Here is a 19,422-nt window from a genome sequence, read left to right as displayed (position 1 = left end):
GAGTGTATTTCACATTACTTTTGGGTTGTGTAATCATATTATAAACGCTAACATGTGACGCGCGCCTATCAGACGAGCTAAATGCCTTTTATGCTAGCTTCGAGGCAAGCAACATTGAAGCATGCATGAGAGCACCAGCTGTTCCGGATGACTGTGTGATCACGCTCTCCGTAGCAAGACCTTATTAAACAGGTCAACATTCACAAAGCCATAGGGGGCCAGACGGATTACCAGGACGTGTACTCAAAGCATGCGCGGACCAACTGGCAAGTGTCTTCACTGACATTTTCAACCTCTCCCTGACTGAGTCTGCAATACCAACATGTTTCAAACAGACCACCATAGTCCCTGTGCACAAGAAAGCGAAGGTCGCCTGCCTAAATGATAATGGAATGTATATGTTTAAAGTAATGACTAAAGTATTCCACCCTGAAACCATATAAATTGTATGAAATGTGTTACAGAGCCATAATTCAATAGGCCATTGTGTTACTATTTCTCAATATGAGCTGGGTATAGTTGAAGGCATTCAAGGCCAACTGAACTGGCTAGGCTTGCAGAAGATAATGAGAAACTATGTCTCTAGTATTGTGGAAAAATACAGCCCACCTAAAGAGAGGTGGAGTTTCTACTGATGTGAGTTCGTGTGTGTGTGTGTGATAAAAAGACACTCTGATATAAAGTATTGATCTAATGCAGACTGGGACTTTGTCTAGTTCCTCTATTAACCAGGGCCTTTGGTCAATTGGTCAAAGCTATAGTGATTATTATCATCAATGGGATTGACAATTCTCGCGACACTAAATGACAAGCACAACGTCGCAGTCGCGTCGGTAGCCGTGAAGGGCTTTGAAAAGGTCGTGGCTCACAAACTCCAGCATGCTGGAAACTCCCCACTCCAATTCGCATATCGCCCCAACAAATCTACAAGGTGACGCAAGTCTCAATCGCCTCTCCACACTGGCCCCTTTCCCCCCACCTGAACAAACAGGAACGCTTGTGTGAGAACGCTGTTCATTGACTACAGCTCAGCGTTCAACACCATAGTGCCCACAAAGCTCATCACTAAGCTAAGGACCCTGGGATTAAACACCTGTTATGTAATTGGACCCTGGGACTAAACACCTGTTATGTAATTGGTCTGTGTTACTTTTTGATTTTATTTCATTATTTTCACTTCCGTTTATTTAGTATATCTTTTTTTAACTCTATTTCTTAACCAACAACTGTATTTTTGGTTAAGGGCTTGTAAGTAAGCATTTCACTGTGAGGTCTACTACACCTGTTGTATTCAGCATTTCACTGTGAGGTCTACTACACCTGTTGTATTCAGCATTTCACTGTGAGGTCTACTAGACCTGTTGTATTCAGCATTTCACTGTGAGGTCTACTACACCTGTTGTATTCAGCATTTCACTGTGAGGTCTACTACACCTGTTGTATTCAGCATTTCACTGTGAGGTCTACTAGACCTGTTGTATTCAGCATTTCTACTGTGAGGTCTACTACACCTGCTGTATTCAGCATTTCACTGTGAGGTCTACTACACCTGCTGTATTCAGCATTTCACGGTAAGGTCTACTACACCTGTTGTATTCAGCATTTCACTGTGAGGTATACTACACCTGTTGTATTCAGCATTTCACGGTAAGGTCTACTACACCTGCTGTATTCAGCATTTCACTGTGAGGTCTACTACACCTGTTGTATTCAGCATTTCTACTGTAAGGTCTACTACACCTGTTGTATTCAGCATTTCACTGTGGGGTCTACTACACCTGTTGTATTCAGCATTTCACTGTAAGGTCTACTACACCTGTTGTATTCAGCATTTCACTGTAAGGTCTACTACACCTGTTGTATTCAGCATTTCACTGTAAGGTCTACTACACCTGTTGTATTCAGCATTTCACTGTAAGGTCTACTACACCTGTTGTATTCAGCATTTCACTGTAAGGTCTACTACACCTGTTGTATTCAGCATTTCACTGTGAGGTCTACTACACCTGCTGTATTCAGCATTTCACTGTGAGGTCTACTACACCTGCTGTATTCAGCATTTCACGGTAAGGTCTACTACACCTGTTGTATTCAGCATTTCACTGTGAGGTATACTACACCTGTTGTATTCAGCATTTCACGGTAAGGTCTACTACACCTGCTGTATTCAGCATTTCACTGTGAGGTCTACTACACCTGTTGTATTCAGCATTTCTACTGTAAGGTCTACTACACCTGTTGTATTCAGCATTTCACTGTGGGGTCTACTACACCTGTTGTATTCAGCATTTCACTGTAAGGTCTACTACACCTGTTGTATTCAGCATTTCACTGTAAGGTCTACTACACCTGTTGTATTCAGCATTTCACTGTAAGGTCTACTACACCTGTTGTATTCAGCATTTCACTGTAAGGTCTACTACACCTGTTGTATTCAGCATTTCACTGTAAGGTCTACTACACCTGTTGTAGTCAGCATTTCACTGTGAGGTCTACTACACCTGTTGTATTCAGCATTTCACTGTAAGGTCTACTACACCTGTTGTATTCAGCATTTCACTGTGAGGTCTACTACACCTGTTGTATTCAGCATTTCACTGTAAGGTCTACTACACCTGTTGTATTCAGCATTTCACTGTGAGGTCTACTACACCTGCTGTATTCAGCATTTCACGGTAAGGTCTACTACACCTGTTGTATTCAGCATTTCACTGTAAGGTCTACTACACCTGTTGTATTCAGCATTTCACTGTGAGGTCTACTACACCTGTTGTATTCAGCATTTCACTGTGAGGTCTACTATACCTGTTGTATTCAGCATTTCACTGTAAGGTCTACTACACCTGTTGTATTCAGCATTTCACTGTAAGGTCTACTACACCTGTTGTATTCAGCATTTCACTGTGAGGTCTACTACACCTGCTGTATTCAGCATTTCACGGTAAGGTCTACTACACCTGTTGTATTCAGCATTTCACTGTGAGGTATACTACACCTGTTGTATTCAGCATTTCACTGTGAGGTCTACTACACCTGTTGTATTCAGCATTTCACTGTGAGGTCTACTACACCTGTTGTATTCAGCATTTCACTGTAAGGTACCTGTTGTATTCAGCATTTCACTGTGAGGTCTACTACACCTGTTGTATTCAGCATTTCACTGTAAGGTCTACTACACCTGTTGTATTCAGCATTTCACTGTAAGGTCTACTACACCTGTTGTAATCAGCATTTCACTGTGAGGTCTACTACACCTGTTGTATTCAGCATTTCACTGTGAGGTCTACTACACCTGTTGTATTCAGCATTTCACTGTAAGGTCTACTACACCTGTTGTATTCAGCATTTCACTGTAAGGTCTACTACACCTGTTGTATTCAGCATTTCACTGTGAGGTCTACTACACCTGTTGTATTCAGCATTTCACTGTGAGGTATACTACACCTGTTGTATTCAGCATTTCACAGTGAGGTCTACTACACCTGCTGTATTCAGCATTTCACGGTAAGGTCTACTACACCTGTTGTATTCAGCATTTCACTGTAAGGTCTACTACACCTGTTGTATTCAGCATTTCACTGTGAGGTCTACTACACCTGTTGTATTCAGCATTTCACTGTGAGGTCTACTACACCTGTTGTATTCAACATTTCACTGTAAGGTCTACTACACCTGTTGTATTCAGCATTTCACTGTAAGGTCTACCTACACCTGTTGTATTCAGCATTTCACTGTGAGGTCTACCTACACCTGTTGTATTCAGCATTTCACTGTGAGGTATACTACACCTGTTGTATTCAGCATTTCTACTGTGAGGTCTACTACACCTGTTGTATTCAGCATTTCTACTGTGAGGTCTACTACACCTGTTGTATTCAGCATTTCACTGTGAGGTATACTACACCTGTTGTATTCAGTATTTCACTGTAAGGTCTACTACACCTGTTGTATTCAGCATTTCACTGTAAGGTCTACTACACCTGTTGTATTCAGTATTTCACTGTAAGGTCTACTACACCTGCTGTATTCAGCATTTCACGGTAAGGTACCTGTTGTAGTCAGCATTTCACAGTAAGGTTTGACTTGATGAATGTCGTACTGTATATCTGTTCATTGTCATTGTCACTCAAAAACTATTCTAATTTAGTAGAATAAACGACAACATTACAATGCAAATGTCGTGTGTGTGTGAAAACAGCTAAACCTTCGTTGTTTCGGTGGGCCGGACCCTCGTCTGCTCTGTAAGCAAAGTATTCCCCTGGGTTGGAGTCCGGAACCAGTTCTGTCAACTGGAGTTATGATGTTTTAGTTTGAAGAAGCTGTGGGAACTCTCTCTTCTAGCTTGCACAAGTAGCCTGGCTATAGCTCACTACTGCCCCCTAGAGAACATTCAGACAAATTACTAGGCTCCGTCCTCTCATTCCTTATGTGATATGAGATGCATTTGACAGAAGTACCGAAAGATGGCACCCTATACAGATGGCACCCTATACCTTATATAGATGGCACCCTATACAGATGGCACCCTATACAGATGGCACCCTATTCCCTATATAGATGGCACCCTATTCCCTATATAGATGGCACCCTATTCCCTATATAGATGGCACCCTATATAGATGGCACCCTATACCCATGGCACCCTATAGAGCACACTACTTTTGACCAGACAGCCCTATATAGGGAATAGGGTGCCATTTTGAATGAATCCTGGGTATTCACTACATTATTGATTACCAACGGATTAACAGTGGTCCCTCATTAAACATGCAGAAGACAGAGTGAGTTATGAACGGCTGGTCTTCCTGACACATAGTCAGGGAACATCAGACTCTACCTGTCACGTTCACGTGTTCAACTGAGGAACATGTCCCCACAGAGCGCTTGGTAACAACAAGAGTAGTGCACTACTATATAGGGAATAAGGTAACCATTTGGGACAGAGGTCACCCTGAAGATGTCTTGAGGACAGGGGGACTAATGGAGGAAGACCTGTCAGAGCAATATCATGAGGATGTCACCAACCAAATCAATCAATCAAATGTATTTATATAGCCTTTCTTACATCAGCTGATGTCACAAAGTGCTGTACAGAAACCCAGCCTAAAACCCCAAACAGCAGGCAATGCAGGTGTAGAAGCACGGTGGCTAGGAAAAACTCCCTAGAAAGGCCAAAACCTAGGAAGAAACCTAGAGAGGAACCAGGCTATGAGGGGTGGCCAGTCCTCTTCTGGCTGTGCCGGGTGGAGATTATAAACCTAGAGAGGAACCAGGCTCTGAGGGGTGGCCAGTCCTCTTCTGGCTGTGCTGGGTGGAGATTATAAACCTAGAGAGGAACCAGGCTATGAGGGGTGGAGATTATAAACCTAGAGGAACCAGGCTATGAGGGGTGGACCAGTCCTCTTCTGGCTGTGCCAGGTGGAGATTATAAACCTAGAGAGGAACCAGGCTATGAGGGGTGGACCAGTCCTCTTCTGGCTGTGCCGGGTGGAGATTATAACAGAACCAAGATGTTCAAGTCTTTCTCATATTCACATAATCGTGAAGACTTCCTAGGGGTGGTATACAGAAGATAGCCCTATTTGGTAACAGACCAAGTCCATATTAGGGCAAGAACAGCTCAAATACGCAAAGAAAAACGACAGTCCATCATTACTTTCAGACATGAAGATCAGCCAATCTGGAAAATGTCAACAACTTTGAAAGTTTCTTCAAGTGCAGTCGCAAAAACCTTCAAACTATGATGAAACTGGCTCTCATGAGGACCGCCCAGAGTTACCTCTGCTGCAGAGGATGAGTTCATTAGAGTTACCTGCACCTCAGATTGCAGCCCAAATAAATGCTTCACAGAGTTCCAGTAACAGCCACATCTCAACATCAACTGTTCAGAGGAGACTGTGTGAAATCAGGCCTTCATGGTCGAAATGCTGCAACAACAAAAAAACACAACTATTTTTGGGCTCCCGAGTGGCACGGTGGTCTAAAGCACTGCATCTCAGTGGGCTTTGTCATAACAGGCCGTGGTCGGGAATCCCATGGGGCTGCGCACAATTGGCCCAGCGCTGTCCGGGTTAGGCCGGCATTGTAAAATTAGAATTTGTTCTTAACTGACTAGTTAAAACATTTTTTTAAAAGGACACCAATAATAAGAAGAGACTTGCTTGGGGCAAGAAACACGAGCAATGGACATTCGTCTGGTGGAAATCTGTCCTTTGGTCTGATGAGTCCAAATTTAAGATTTTTAGTTCCAACCACCTTGTCTTTGTGAGACACAGAGTAGGTGAGCGGATGATCTCCGCATGTGTGGTTCCCACCGTGAAGCATGGAGGAGGAGGTGTGATGGTGCTTTGCTGGTGACACAGTCTGTGATTTATTTAGAATTCAAAGCACACTTCACCAGCATGGCTACCACAGCATTCTGAAGTGATACGCCATCCCATCTGGTTTGGGCTTAGTGGGACTATAATTTGTTTTTCAACAGGACAATGACCCAACACACCTCCATGCTGTGTAAGGGCTATTTGACCAAGAAGGAGACTGATGGAGTGCTGCATCAGATGACCTGGCCTCCACAATCACCCGACCTCAACCCAACTGAGAAGGTTTGGGATGAGTTGGACCGCAGAGTGAAGGAAAAGCAGCCAACAAGTGCTCAGCATATGTAGGAACTCCTTCAAGACTGTTGGAAAATAATTCCAGGTGAAGCTGGTTGAGAGAATGTCAAGCGTGTGCAAAGCTACTTTGAAGAATCTCAAATCTAAAATATACTTTTGATTTGTTGAACACTTTTTCTCTCGTTACATGATTCCATAAGTGCTATTTTATAGTTGTTATGTCTTCACTATTATTCTACAATGTAGAAAATAGTAAAAATAAAGAAAAACCCTTGAATGAGTAGGTGTGTCCAAACTTTTGACTGCTACTGTATCTTTTTTTAAACTTTCTTCGGGCCTTGCGGTCCGTATTGACCCGGTTCTGGGTCTGGCTCCGGTCCGCCAGTAGAGTATGTCGGGACTGGGGGGGGTTTAGGGTAAAAGGAGCCGTAAATGAACCTAAAGCACCGGCAACACCCTAGAGGAGAACCTGGCTCAGTCTGCTTTCTAACAGACAACTGGTGAGATGAATTCACCTTCCAATAACCTAAAACACAAAGCCAAATATACACAGGAGTTGGGAGATGAATAGATAGAATCACATCTGTAAAACACACCGTGGCCAAACTGCATGTGACCTTCACTGGGTAAAAAAAGAGAGAGAGAGAGATAAGGGGAATCTGCTCCTGTGTGTTCTGAAAATCAGACTAGATCTTGGCTATAGAGAGAGACAGTGGAAATCATGTAATGTATTGTTGTACATTACACTGGAGTGATCCATCTTCCAAATCTGACAGAAATATTTTATGAGGATCATTGACACAAAAAAAACACACAAACACAATTAAATACATTTTAAATCTGACTTTGTAACAACAGAATGTGGAAAGGGGTAAAAAGGGGGTGTGAATACTTTCAGAAGGCACTTTTAGGTGACATTACACTTTTATTTAACCTTCAGTTAAGAACAAATTCTTATTTTCAATGACGGCCTAGGAACAGTGGGTTAACTGGTCTAGGAACAGTGGGGTTAACTGGTCTAGGAACAGTGGAGTTAACTGGTCTAGGAACAGTGGGTTAACTGGTCTAGGAACAGTGGGTTAACTGGTCTAGGAACAGTGGGTTAACTGGTCTAGGAACAGTGGGTTAACTGGTCTAGGAACAGTGGGTTAACTGGTCTAGGAACAGTGGGTTAACTGGTCTAGTGGGTTAACTGGCCTAGGAACAGTGGGTTAACTGGCCTAGGAACAGTGAGTTAACTGGTCTAGGAACAGTTGGTTAACTGGTCTAGGAACAGTGGGTTAACTGGTCTAGGAACAGTGGGTTAACTGGTCTAGGAACAGTGGGTTAACTGGTCTAGGAACAGTGGGTTAACTGGTCTAGGAACAGTGGGTTAACTGCCTGTTCAGGGGTAGAACGACAGATTTGTACCTTGTCAGCTCGGGGGTTTGAACTTGCAACCTTCCGGTTACTAGTCCAACGCTCTAACCACTAGGCTACCTTGCCGCCTCTACACTCTAACCACTAGGCAACCCTGCCGCCTCTACACTCTAACCACTAGGCTACCCTGCCACCTCTACACTCTAACCACTAGGCTACCCTGCCGCCTCTACACTCTAACCACTAGGCTACCCTGCCGCCTCTACACTCTAACCACTAGGCTACCCTGCCGCCTCTACACTCTAACCACTAGGCTACCCTGCCGCCTCTACACTCTAACCACTAGGCTACCCTGCCGCCTCTACACTCTAACCACTAGGCTACCCTGCCGCCCCAGGGCTGAGAAAACCCCGTCAAAAAACATCCCGTCTAAAAGTTGTTTTTTTTGTACCAATGAAAGCTTGAGCATATTACTAAACCCTGATCCCATTTAGAGAGGACATCATCTGGACACGTCACTCTCTGTTCTCATCATTAAAACACCCACACACATTTATTACAAACAAACATGAATGTTTCTGTTCTCCGTCTACAGCGGTTGTGTCCAGCTCCTGTCAGCGCCGGGTTAGATCTGTCGTCCCTGTTGTCACCCAACATAGAAAATCAACTACCATCATGTGCAAAAGGTGTTTTATCTTCTCACTACTAGCCTCAAAGACTATCACCTAGCAGCACCTTAACAACAGAGACAGGAGTATCACTACCACCTAGCAGCACCTTAACAGCAGAGACAGTAGCATCACTACCACCTAGCAGCACCTTGACAGCAGAGACAGTAGTATCACTACCACCTAGCAGCACCTTAACAGCAGAGACAGTAGTATCACTACCACCTAGCATCACTACCACCTAGCAGCACCTTAACAGCAGAGACAGTAGCATCACTACCACCTAGCAGCACCTTGACAGCAGAGACAGTAGTATCACTACCACCTAGCAGCACTACCACCTAGCAGCACCTTAACAGAGACAGTAGCATCACTACCACCTAGCAGCACCTTAACAGCAGAGACAGTAGCATCACTACCACCTAGCAGCACCTTGACAGCAGAGACAGTAGTATCACTACCACCTAGCAGCACTACCACCTAGCAGCACCTTAACAGCAAAGACAGTAGTATCGTGTCAGGGTGGATATGTGAGGTGTGTGTCAGCTATATAACTTTAGTTTCCATCCAATCTCCACTTACTGTAGGTGAGCATGGCTCACACCTTAGCAGCCTTGTCAGGTGTGTGTGTGTGTGTGTCAGACGGATGACTTACCGTAGATGAGAACGACAGACTCCTCGATGGCGTGCTGGTAACTGAACTGAGAGTCCAGCAGGGCCCGGCTGACAAATGATCCATAATAGGTTGACTGGTACCAGCCCACATGAAGATGGTCAATGTTGACATGACGAAGAGACCGCATCATCTCCATCTGATACTGGACTAGAGGGGAGAGGGGGGAGGAGAGAGGGGGGGGGGGGGGGGGGAGAGGGGGAGGAGAGAGGGTGGGGGGGGGGGGGGAGAGAGGGAGGAGAGAGGGTGGGGGAGAGGAGAGGGTGGGGGGGGGAGGGAGAGGGGGGGAGGAGAGAGAGAGGGGAGAGAGAGGGTGGGGGGGGGGGGAGGAGAGGGGTGGGGGGGGGGGGAGAGAGGGTGGGGGGAGAAGGAGAGGTGGGAGGGGGTGGGGGAGGGGGAGGAGAGAGGGTGGGGGAGAAGGAGAGAGGGAGGAGAGAGGGTGGGGGAGGAGAGAGGGTGGGGGAGGAGAGAGGGTGGGGGAGGAGAGAGGGTGGGGGAGGAGAGAGGGTGGGAGAGGAGAGAGGGTGGGGGAGGAGAGAAGGAGAGGTAGAGAGAGAGAGGGAAGGAAGGAAGGAGGAGAGAGGACAGGCAGAGGGAGGAGGAGACATTTTTACTTTTTCCATTCATCAGGTAGGTTATAAATACATGACAGCAGACTGAATCAACCATCTCTCCCTCTCTGCTGGGGAATCAGCCATATTCCTCCCCTGGCCTCCCACTGACAGACAGAATAGAGTAGAGGAAGACCGGAGACAGACAGCACCGGGAGGTTAACGAGGACAGACAGCACATTTACACATCACTCCGAGTGTGACTGTTTGTGTGTGTACCATCCCAGTCAATCACAGGCCGCAGTCAGAGTCAGACACACACCAGTCTGGCTATTAAGTAACAGAGAGAGAGAGAGAGATGGAGAGAAATTGATTCATCCGTGTCTCATTGGCCAGCTGTGGCCTCCAACCCCCCTACTTAACCCCAAACACTCATTCTGGACCCCCAACCAGTCCCCCCCTCCTCAGAACATCCCCCAACCAGTCCCCCCCTCCTCAGAACATCCCCCAACCAGTCCCCCCTCCTCAGAACATCCCCCAACCAGTCCCCCCCTCCTCAGAACATCCCCCAACCAGTCCCCCCCCTCAGAACATCCATCCCTCAACCAGCCCCCCCCCTCAAAACATCCATCCCTCAACCAGTCCCCCCCCCCCCCCACTCAGAACATCCATCCCCAACCAGTCCCCCCCCCACCCACCTCCTCAGAACATCTATCCCCAACCAGTCCCCCCCCCCCCCCCACTCAGAACATCTATCCCATACCAGCCCCACCTCTCATTATGGGTATTGTGATGTCATTATGGGGTATTGTGATGTCATTATGGGGTATTGTGATGTCATTATGGGGTATTGTGATGTCATTATGGGGTATTGTGATGTCATTATGGGGTATTGTGATGTCATTATGGGGTATTGTGTGTAGATTGATGAGGATTTTATTTTATTAAACTCATTTTAGAATAAGGCTGTAACGTAACAAAATGTTGAAAAAAGTAAAGAGATCTGAATGCACTGTGTGTTTCCCCGTCATTGATACTTAGAAGACTAGCAAGTTAAACTAAGGGGTCGCGTTAATGCAGAATTCAGAAGACTAGCAAGTTAAACTAAGGGGTCGCGTTAATGCAGAATTCAGAATTCGTACCGGGGGCATCAGGCTGTGTACACTAACATCAGGCTGTGTACCCTAACATCAGGCTGTGTACCCTAACATCAGGCTGTGTACACTAACATCAGGCTGTGTACCCTAACATCAGGCTGTGTACACTAACATCAGGCTGTGTACACTAGTGAAACACAGTCTACAGTCTTATAAACATTGTTCATGAGGCAGACTCGTACTTCTGGACTCAAACACTCTTTCAGAACAAATAAACATGTTTCTAAACGAATTGTCGCTGTCCTCTCCAATGCATCTTAATGTAGATTTCTCTCACGTTTGGTAAGTAGGTCACAACGACTGGTATTTCTGCTGAACACGAGAATGAACAAATGGAAGAGAATCGGTGAGAGAAAAATCCATGTATGAAGTGAGTCAAATATCAACGAGACACACGTCCCAAATCGTCCCCTATTCCGTCCACAGGGCTAGTGTTAACAGTAGTGTACGAGACACGTTCCAAATCGTCCCCTATTCCGTCCACAGGGCTAGTGTTAACAGTAGTGTACGAGACACGTTCCAAATCGTCCCCTATTCCGTCCACAGGGCTAGTGTTAACAGTAGTGTACGAGACACGTTCCAAATCATCCCCTATTCCGTCCACAGGGCTAGTGTTAACAGTAGTGTACGAGACTCGTCCCCTATTCCGTCCACAGGGCTAGTGTTAACAGTAGTGTACGAGACACGTTCCAAATCGTCCCCTATTCCGTCCACAGGGCTAGTGTTAACAGTAGTGTACAAGACACGTTCCAAGTCGTCCCCTATTCAGCCCACAGGGCTAGTGTTAACAGTAGTGTACGAGACTCGTCCCCTATTCCGTCCACAGGGCTAGTGTTAACAGTAGTGTACGAGACACGTTCCAAATCGTCCCCTATTCGGTCCACGGGGCTAGTGTTAACAGTAGTGTACTATATAGGGAATAGGGTGCAGGTCAAGGACCGTCACTCTAGCTGAAGCTCAGAGTCCGGTCGGTTTCCAGGTGCTGTCTGTGTCCCGGCTTGAAATGATCCTCGTACTGCACATCTCTGAACCACAACACACACACACACACACACACACTCCAATCCAACCAGAGAGATAATACTGTGGTCTAGAAGCTTCCTTATCCCAGAGAAAAGCCAATTCTATTATATAAATCACGGAGACAATGTGACCCAGCCACATTCACCTCTCCTCTCCTAGCACACGTCCCCAAAACAACACCCTATTCCCTATATAGTGCACTACTTTAGACCAGGTCCCTATTCCCTATATAGTATACTACTTTAGACCAGAGCCCTATTCCCTATATAGTGCACTACTTTAGACCAGGGCCCTATTCCCTATATAGTGCACTACTTAGACCAGGACCCTATTCCATATATAGTGCACTACTTTAGACCAGAGCCCTATTCCCTATATAGTGCACTACTATAGACCAGGGCCCTATTCCCTATATAGTGCACTACTTTAGACCAGGGCCCTATTCCCTACATAGTGCACTACTTTAGACCAGGGCCCTATTCCCTATATAGAGCACTACTTTAGACCAGGGCCCTATTCCCGACGTAGTGCACTACTTAGACCAGGACCCTATTCCATATATAGTGCACTACTTTAGACCAGGGCCCTATTCCCTATATAGTGCACAACTATAGACCAGGGCCCTATTCCCTATATAGTGCACTACTTTAGACCAGGGCCCTATTCCCTATATAGTGCACTACTTTAGACCAGGGCCCTATTCCCTATATAGTGCACTACTATAGACCAGGGCCCTATGGAACCCTATATAGCGCACTAGTTTTAAACAAAAGTAGTACCCCTATAAAAAAGAGAGGGAGGGAATAGTCTGCCATTTGGGGCGCATCTGAACAATTCTTCAGTCATTTCTTTAGACCAGTTGGTTCTGCAATCAATCAGTCAGTCGGGGGAGATGGGGAATGAGTTCGCTGTTGATATCCCATTTGCTTTGGTGATTGTGTTGTGTGTCTGTCTGCAAGGCCTCAAAAGCAAGGGCCTCCTACACCCCCCCCACCCTTCTATGTCCCTATGGTTCCTACCATGCATATGAATGAGACACCTTGATCATGTGATCTAAGGGGGATATTTCAAAAAACACAACTAATTGTTAAGACTGTCTGTCTGTTCAGATCCTCATCGTACCGTACATATGGAGCAGGTGAATGGTCTGTTCAGATCCTCATCGTACATATGGAGCAGGTGACTGGTCTGTTCAGATCCTCATCGTACCGTACATATGGAGCAGGTGAATGGTCTGTTCAGATCCTCATCGTACCGTACATATGGAGCAGGTGACTGGTCTGTTCAGATCCTCATCGTACCGTACATATGGAGCAGGTGAATGGTCTGTTCAGATCCTCATCGTACCGTACATATGGAGCAGGTGACTGGTCTGTTCAGATCCTCATCGTACCGTACATATGGAGCAGGTGAATGGTCTGTTCAGATCCTCATCGTACCGTACATATGGAGCAGGTGAATGGTCTGTTCAGATCCTCATCGTACCGTACATATGGAGGTGGTGAATGGTCTGTTCAGATCCTCATCGTACCGTACATATGGAGCAGGTGAATGGTCTGTTCAGATCCTCATCATACCGTACATATGGAGCAGGTGACTGGTCTGCTCAGATCCTCATCATACCGTACATATGGAGCAGGTGACTGGTCTGTTCAGATCCTCATCGTACCGTACATATGGAGCAGGTGACTGGTCTGTTCAGATCCTCATCGTACCGTACATATGGAGCAGGTGAATGGTCTGTTCAGATCCTCATCGTACCGTACATATGGAGCAGGTGACTGGTCTGTTCAGATCCTCATCATACCGTACATATGGAGCAGGTGAATGGTCTGTTCAGATCCTCATCGTACCGTACATATGGAGCAGGTGAATGGTCTGTTCAGATCCTCATCGTACCGTACATATGGAGCAGGTGAATGGTCTGTTCAGATCCTCATCGTACCGTACATATGGAGCAGGTGACTGGTCTGTTCAGATCCTCATCGTACCGTACATATGGAGCAGGTGAATGGTCTGTTCAGATCCTCACCGCCCCCCCCCCCCCTCCCCACCACGGAGAGAGATGAGGTTTAAGTGGGAGTGATGATGGAAGTGTCTTCAATAACATTCCATGGGAGAGCAGAGAGGACTATGGGTAATGGCTCCTTTAAAAAGCCTGTGCTCTATAATGAAGCCTGGGAGGAGGTAGTTACACGCTATGTGATTCTCATTCAAGTGAAAAGATTCAAAAGGAGAGGTGGTTTCGACAGACGACTTACCGGAGTCTAAAGACGAGCAGAGAGAGAGAGAGAGAAGTATTTACATCATTACGCATTTCCTTATAAAATGGTCCAAACTTCTAGATGCGCATCTCTCTCCATAGACTATTGACAACAGCACAGCTACATTCTCAAACCAAATCTAAATTGTTTTTTGTCACATGCGACAGGTGTTACCGTGAAACGTTGACTTACAAGCCCTTATTATCCAACAACGCAGTTCAAGAAATAGAGTTAAATATTTACAAAATAAACTAAACGTTTTTTTACTCTAAAACAAAAACTAACACTATATGTACATAACAATAACGAGGCTATATACAGGGGGTACTGGTACAGAGTCAATGTGGAGGCTATATACAGGGGGTACTGGTACAGAGTCAATGTGGAGGCTATATACAGGGGGTACCGGTACAGAGTCAATGTGGAGGCTATATACAGGGGGTACTGGTACAGAGTCAATGTGGAGGCTATATACAGGGGGTACTGGTACAGAGTCAATGTAGAGGCTATATACAGGGGGTACCGGTACAGAGTCAATGTGGAGACTATATACAGGGGGTACTGGTACCGAGTCAATGTGGAGGCTATATACAGGGGGTACCGGTACAGAGTCAATGTGGAGGCTATATACAGGGGGTACCGGTACAGAGTCAATGTGGAGACTATATACAGGGGGTACCGGTACAGAGTCAATGTGGAGACTATATACAGGGGGTACTGGTACAGAGTCAATGTGGAGGCTATATACAGGGGGTACTGGTACAGAGTCAATGTGGAGACTATATACAGGGGGTACTGGTACAGAGTCAATGTGGAGGCTATATACAGGGGGTACTGGTACAGAGTCAATGTGGAGGCTATATACAGGGGGTACTGGTACAGAGTCAATGTGGAGACTATATACAGGGGGTACTGGTACAGAGTCAATGTGGAGGCTATATACAGGGGGTACTGGTACAGAGTCAATGTGGAGACTATATACAGGGGGTACTGGTACAGAGTCAATGTGGAGGCTATATACAGGGGGTACCGGTACAGAGTCAATGTGGAGGCTATATACAGGGGGTACCGGTACAGAGTCAATGTGGAGACTATATACAGGGGGTACCGGTACAGAGTCAATGTGGAGACTATATACAGGGGGTACTGGTACAGAGTCAATGTGGAGGCTATATACAGGGGGTACTGGTACAGAGTCAATGTGGAGACTATATACAGGGGGTACTGGTACAGAGTCAATGTGGAGGCTATATACAGGGGGTACTGGTACAGAGTCAATGTGGAGACTATATACAGGGGGTACCGGTACAGAGTCAATGTGGAGGCTATATACAGGGGGTACCGGTACAGAGTCAATGTGGAGACTATATACAGGGGGTACTGGTACAGAGTCAATGTGGAGGCTATATACAGGGGGTACTGGTACAGAGTCAATGTGGAGACTATATACAGGGGGTACTGGTACAGAGTCAATGTGGAGGCTATATACAGGGGGTACTGGTACAGAGTCAATGTGGAGGCTATATACAGGGGGTACCGGTACAGAGTCAATGTGGAGACTATATACAGGGGGTACTGGTACCGAGTCAATGTGGAGGCTATATACAGGGTGTTACGGTACAGAGTCAATGTGGAGGCTATATACAGGGGGTACTGGTACCGAGTCAATGTGGAGGCTATATACAGGGTGTTACGGTACAGAGTCAATGTGGAGGCTATATACAGGGGGTACTGGTACAGAGTCAACGTGGAGGCTATATACAGGGGGTACTGGTACCGAGTCAATGTGGAGGCTATATACAGGGGGTACTGGTACCGAGTCAATGTGGAGGCTATATACAGGGGGTACCGGTACAGAGTCAATGTGGAGACTATATACAGGGGGTACTGGTACCGAGTCAATGTGGAGGCTATATACAGGGGGTACTGGTACCGAGTCAATGTGGAGGCTATATACAGGGGGTACCGGTACAGAGTCAATGTGGAGACTATATACAGGGGGTACTGGTACCGAGTCAATGTGGAGGCTATATACAGGGGGTACTGGTACCGAGTCAATGTGGAGGCTATATACAGGGTATTACGGTACAGAGTCAATGTGGAGGCTATATACAGGGTATTACGGTATAGAGTCAATGTGGAGGCTATATACAGGGTATTACGGTACAGAGTCAATGTGGAGGCTATATACAGGGGGTACCGGTACAGAGTCAATGTGGAGACTATATACAGGGGGTACTGGTACCGAGTCAATGTGGAGGCTATATACAGGGGGTACCGGTACAGAGTCAATGTGGAGACTATATACAGGGTGTTACGGTACAGAGTCAATGTGGAGGCTATATACAGGGGGTACTGGTACCGAGTCAATGTGGAGGCTATATACAGGGGGTACCGGTACAGAGTCAATGTGGAGACTATATACAGGGTGTTACGGTACAGAGTCAATGTGGAGGCTATATACAGGGGGTACTGGTACCGAGTCAATGTGGAGGCTATATACAGGGGGTACTGGTACAGAGTCAATGTGGAGACTATATACAGGGTGTTACGGTACAGAGTCAATGTGGAGGCTATATACAGGGGGTACTGGTACAGAGTCAATGTGGAGACTATATACAGGGTGTTACGGTACAGAGTCAATGTGGAGACTATATACAGGGTGTTACGGTACAGAGTCAATGTGGAGGCTATATACAGGGGGTACCGGTACAGAGTCAATGTGGAGACTATATACAGGGTGTTACGGTACAGAGTCAATGTAGAGGCTATATACAGGGGGTACTGGTACAGAGTCAATGTGGAGGCTGTATACAGGGTGTTACGGTACAGAGTCAATGTGGAGACTATATACAGGGGGTACCGGTACAGAGTCAATGTGGAGACTATATACAGGGTGTTACGGTACAGAGTCAATGTGGAGGCTATATACAGGGGGTACTGGTACAGAGTCAATGTGGAGACTATATACAGGGTGTTACGGTACAGAGTCAATGTGGAGGCTATATACAGGGGGTACTGGTACCGAGTCAATGTGGAGGCTATATACAGGGGGTACTGGTACAGAGTCAATGTGGAGACTATATACAGGGTGTTACGGTACAGAGTCAATGTGGAGGCTATATACAGGGTGTTACGGTATAGAGTCAATGTGGAGGCTATATACAGGGGGTACCGGTACAGAGTCAATGTGGAGGCTATATACAGGGGGTACTGGTACAGAGTCAATGTGGAGGCTATATACAGGGGGTACTGGTACAGAGTCAATGTGGAGGCTATATACAGGAGGGTACCGGTACAGAGTCAATGTGGAGGCTATATACAGGGGGTACCGGTACAGAGTCAATGTGGAGGCTATATACAGGGGGTACTGGTACAGAGTCAATGTGGAGGCTATATACAGGGGGTACCGGTACAGAGTCAATGTGGAGGCTATATACACGGGGTACCGGTACAGAGTCAATGTGGAGGCTATATACAGGGGGTACCGGTACAGAGTCAATGTGGAGACTATATACAGGGGGTACCGGTACAGAGTCAATGTGCGGGGGTACAGGGGGTACCGGTACAGAGTCAATGTGGAGACTATATACAGGGGGTACCGGTACAGAGTCAATGTGGAGACTATATACAGGGGGTACCGGTACAGAGTCAATGTGCGGGGGTACAGGGGGTACCGGTACAGAGTCAATGTGGAGACTATATACAGGGGGTACCGGTACAGAGTCAATGTGCGGGGGTACAGGGGGGTACAGGGGACTATGTAATAAATAACGAGTAGCAGCAGTGTAAAAACAAAGATATATTCATCATCATCATCATCATCATCACTACACACCATGACAACAGGAAGTCTGATTCTCAAACCACCTCTTTCTAACCAGGAACCTGCTGCTGTGACCAGGGGCTGAGACCGGGGCTGAGACCGGGGGCTGAGACCAGGACTGTGACCAGGGCTGTGACCAGGGCTGTGACTGACTGACGCCCTGGCCCACTGCTTTAGGTATTATTCATACTAAATGTTGTCAGTCCCTCTATGGTCACATAGAGGTATTCCATAGACCGGGCACTCGCTTTGAGTCAGACCCCTGTGGGTTTTCCTATAGGTCCTGGTCAACAGTAGTGTTGAGTCAGACCCCTGTGGGTTTTCCTATAGGTCCTGGTCAACAGTAGTGTTGAGTCAGACCCCTGTGGGTTTTCCTAGAGGTCCTGGTCAACAGTAGTGTTGAGTCAGACCCCTGTGGGTTTTCCTATAGGTCCTGGTCAACAGTAGTGGTCCTGGTCAACAGTAGTGTTGAGTCAGACCCTTGTGGGTTTTCCTATAGGTCCTGGTCAACAGTAATTGAGTCAGACCCCTGTGGGTTTTCCTATAGGTCCTGGTCAACAGTAATTGAGTCAGACCCCTGTGGGTTTTCCTATAGGTCCTGGTCAACAGTAATTGAGTCAAACCCCTGTGGGTTTTCCTATAGGTCCTGGTCAACAGTAGTGTTGAGTCAGACCCTTGTGGGTTTTCCTAGAGGTCCTGGTCAACAGTAGTGTTGAGTCAGACCCCTGTGGGTTTTCCTAGAGGTCCTGGTCAACAGTGTGTGCGTTTCCGTATCTGTGTGTGTGATCAGTGTGTGCGTTTCCGTATCTGTGTGTTTGTGTGTGTGTGTGTGTGTGTGTGTGTGTGTGTGTGTGTGTGTTTCCGTATCTGTGTGTGTGTGTGTGTGTCTCAGCACCCCTGCAGCAGACAGGGTGGCAGCTCTCCACAGAGCCTTGCTTAACTAAGATTAATTACAGCCAATCAGAGGAACCAGGTGGAACAGAGGAGAACAGGTGAGAGGAGCCACTGAGTCCATTAGAAACGGAGTGGGGGGAAATTAACCCTCGCCTCACCAACAACTCCCTGTTCCTTTACTTCCAGCAGGACACACATTTATCACCGTGCTACAGACATGTGGATGCTGCAGAACAGCAGCTCCCCCTGGCTCTCTAGCTCTCTCTCCACCCCCGTCTCTCCAGCTCTCTCTCCGCCAGTCTCTCCAGCTCTCTCTCCGCCAGTCTCTCCAGCTCTCTCTCCGCCAGTCTCTCCGCCAGTCTCTCCGGCTCTCTCTCCAGCTCTCTCTCCGGC

At 46.7% G+C, this 19,422-nt stretch overlaps 1 protein-coding gene across 2 annotated transcripts in view; it reads right to left on the bottom strand.

Moving 5' to 3' along the window:
- Positions 1–19,422, bottom strand: part of eif3h (eukaryotic translation initiation factor 3 subunit H) — a 109,900-nt gene that overhangs the window by 64,124 nt on the left and 26,354 nt on the right. For both annotated transcript variants that reach the window (XR_016483497.1, NM_001165087.1), the window contains 1 exon segment: positions 9,297–9,464. Coding sequence is in view for 1 of the 2 variants with exons in the window: in NM_001165087.1 (NP_001158559.1) it covers positions 9,297–9,464 (168 nt within the window). In the remaining variant the exon portion in view is untranslated.

The sequence above is a fragment of the Oncorhynchus mykiss genome, chromosome 2, assembly GCF_057628025.1.
Source record: "Oncorhynchus mykiss isolate SJ-2025 chromosome 2, ASM5762802v1, whole genome shotgun sequence".
In the NCBI taxonomy this organism is placed as follows: Eukaryota; Metazoa; Chordata; class Actinopteri; order Salmoniformes; family Salmonidae; genus Oncorhynchus; species Oncorhynchus mykiss.
The sequence above is the reverse complement of the archived record's forward strand: the minus strand, read 5'-3'. Positions and strand labels throughout refer to the sequence as shown.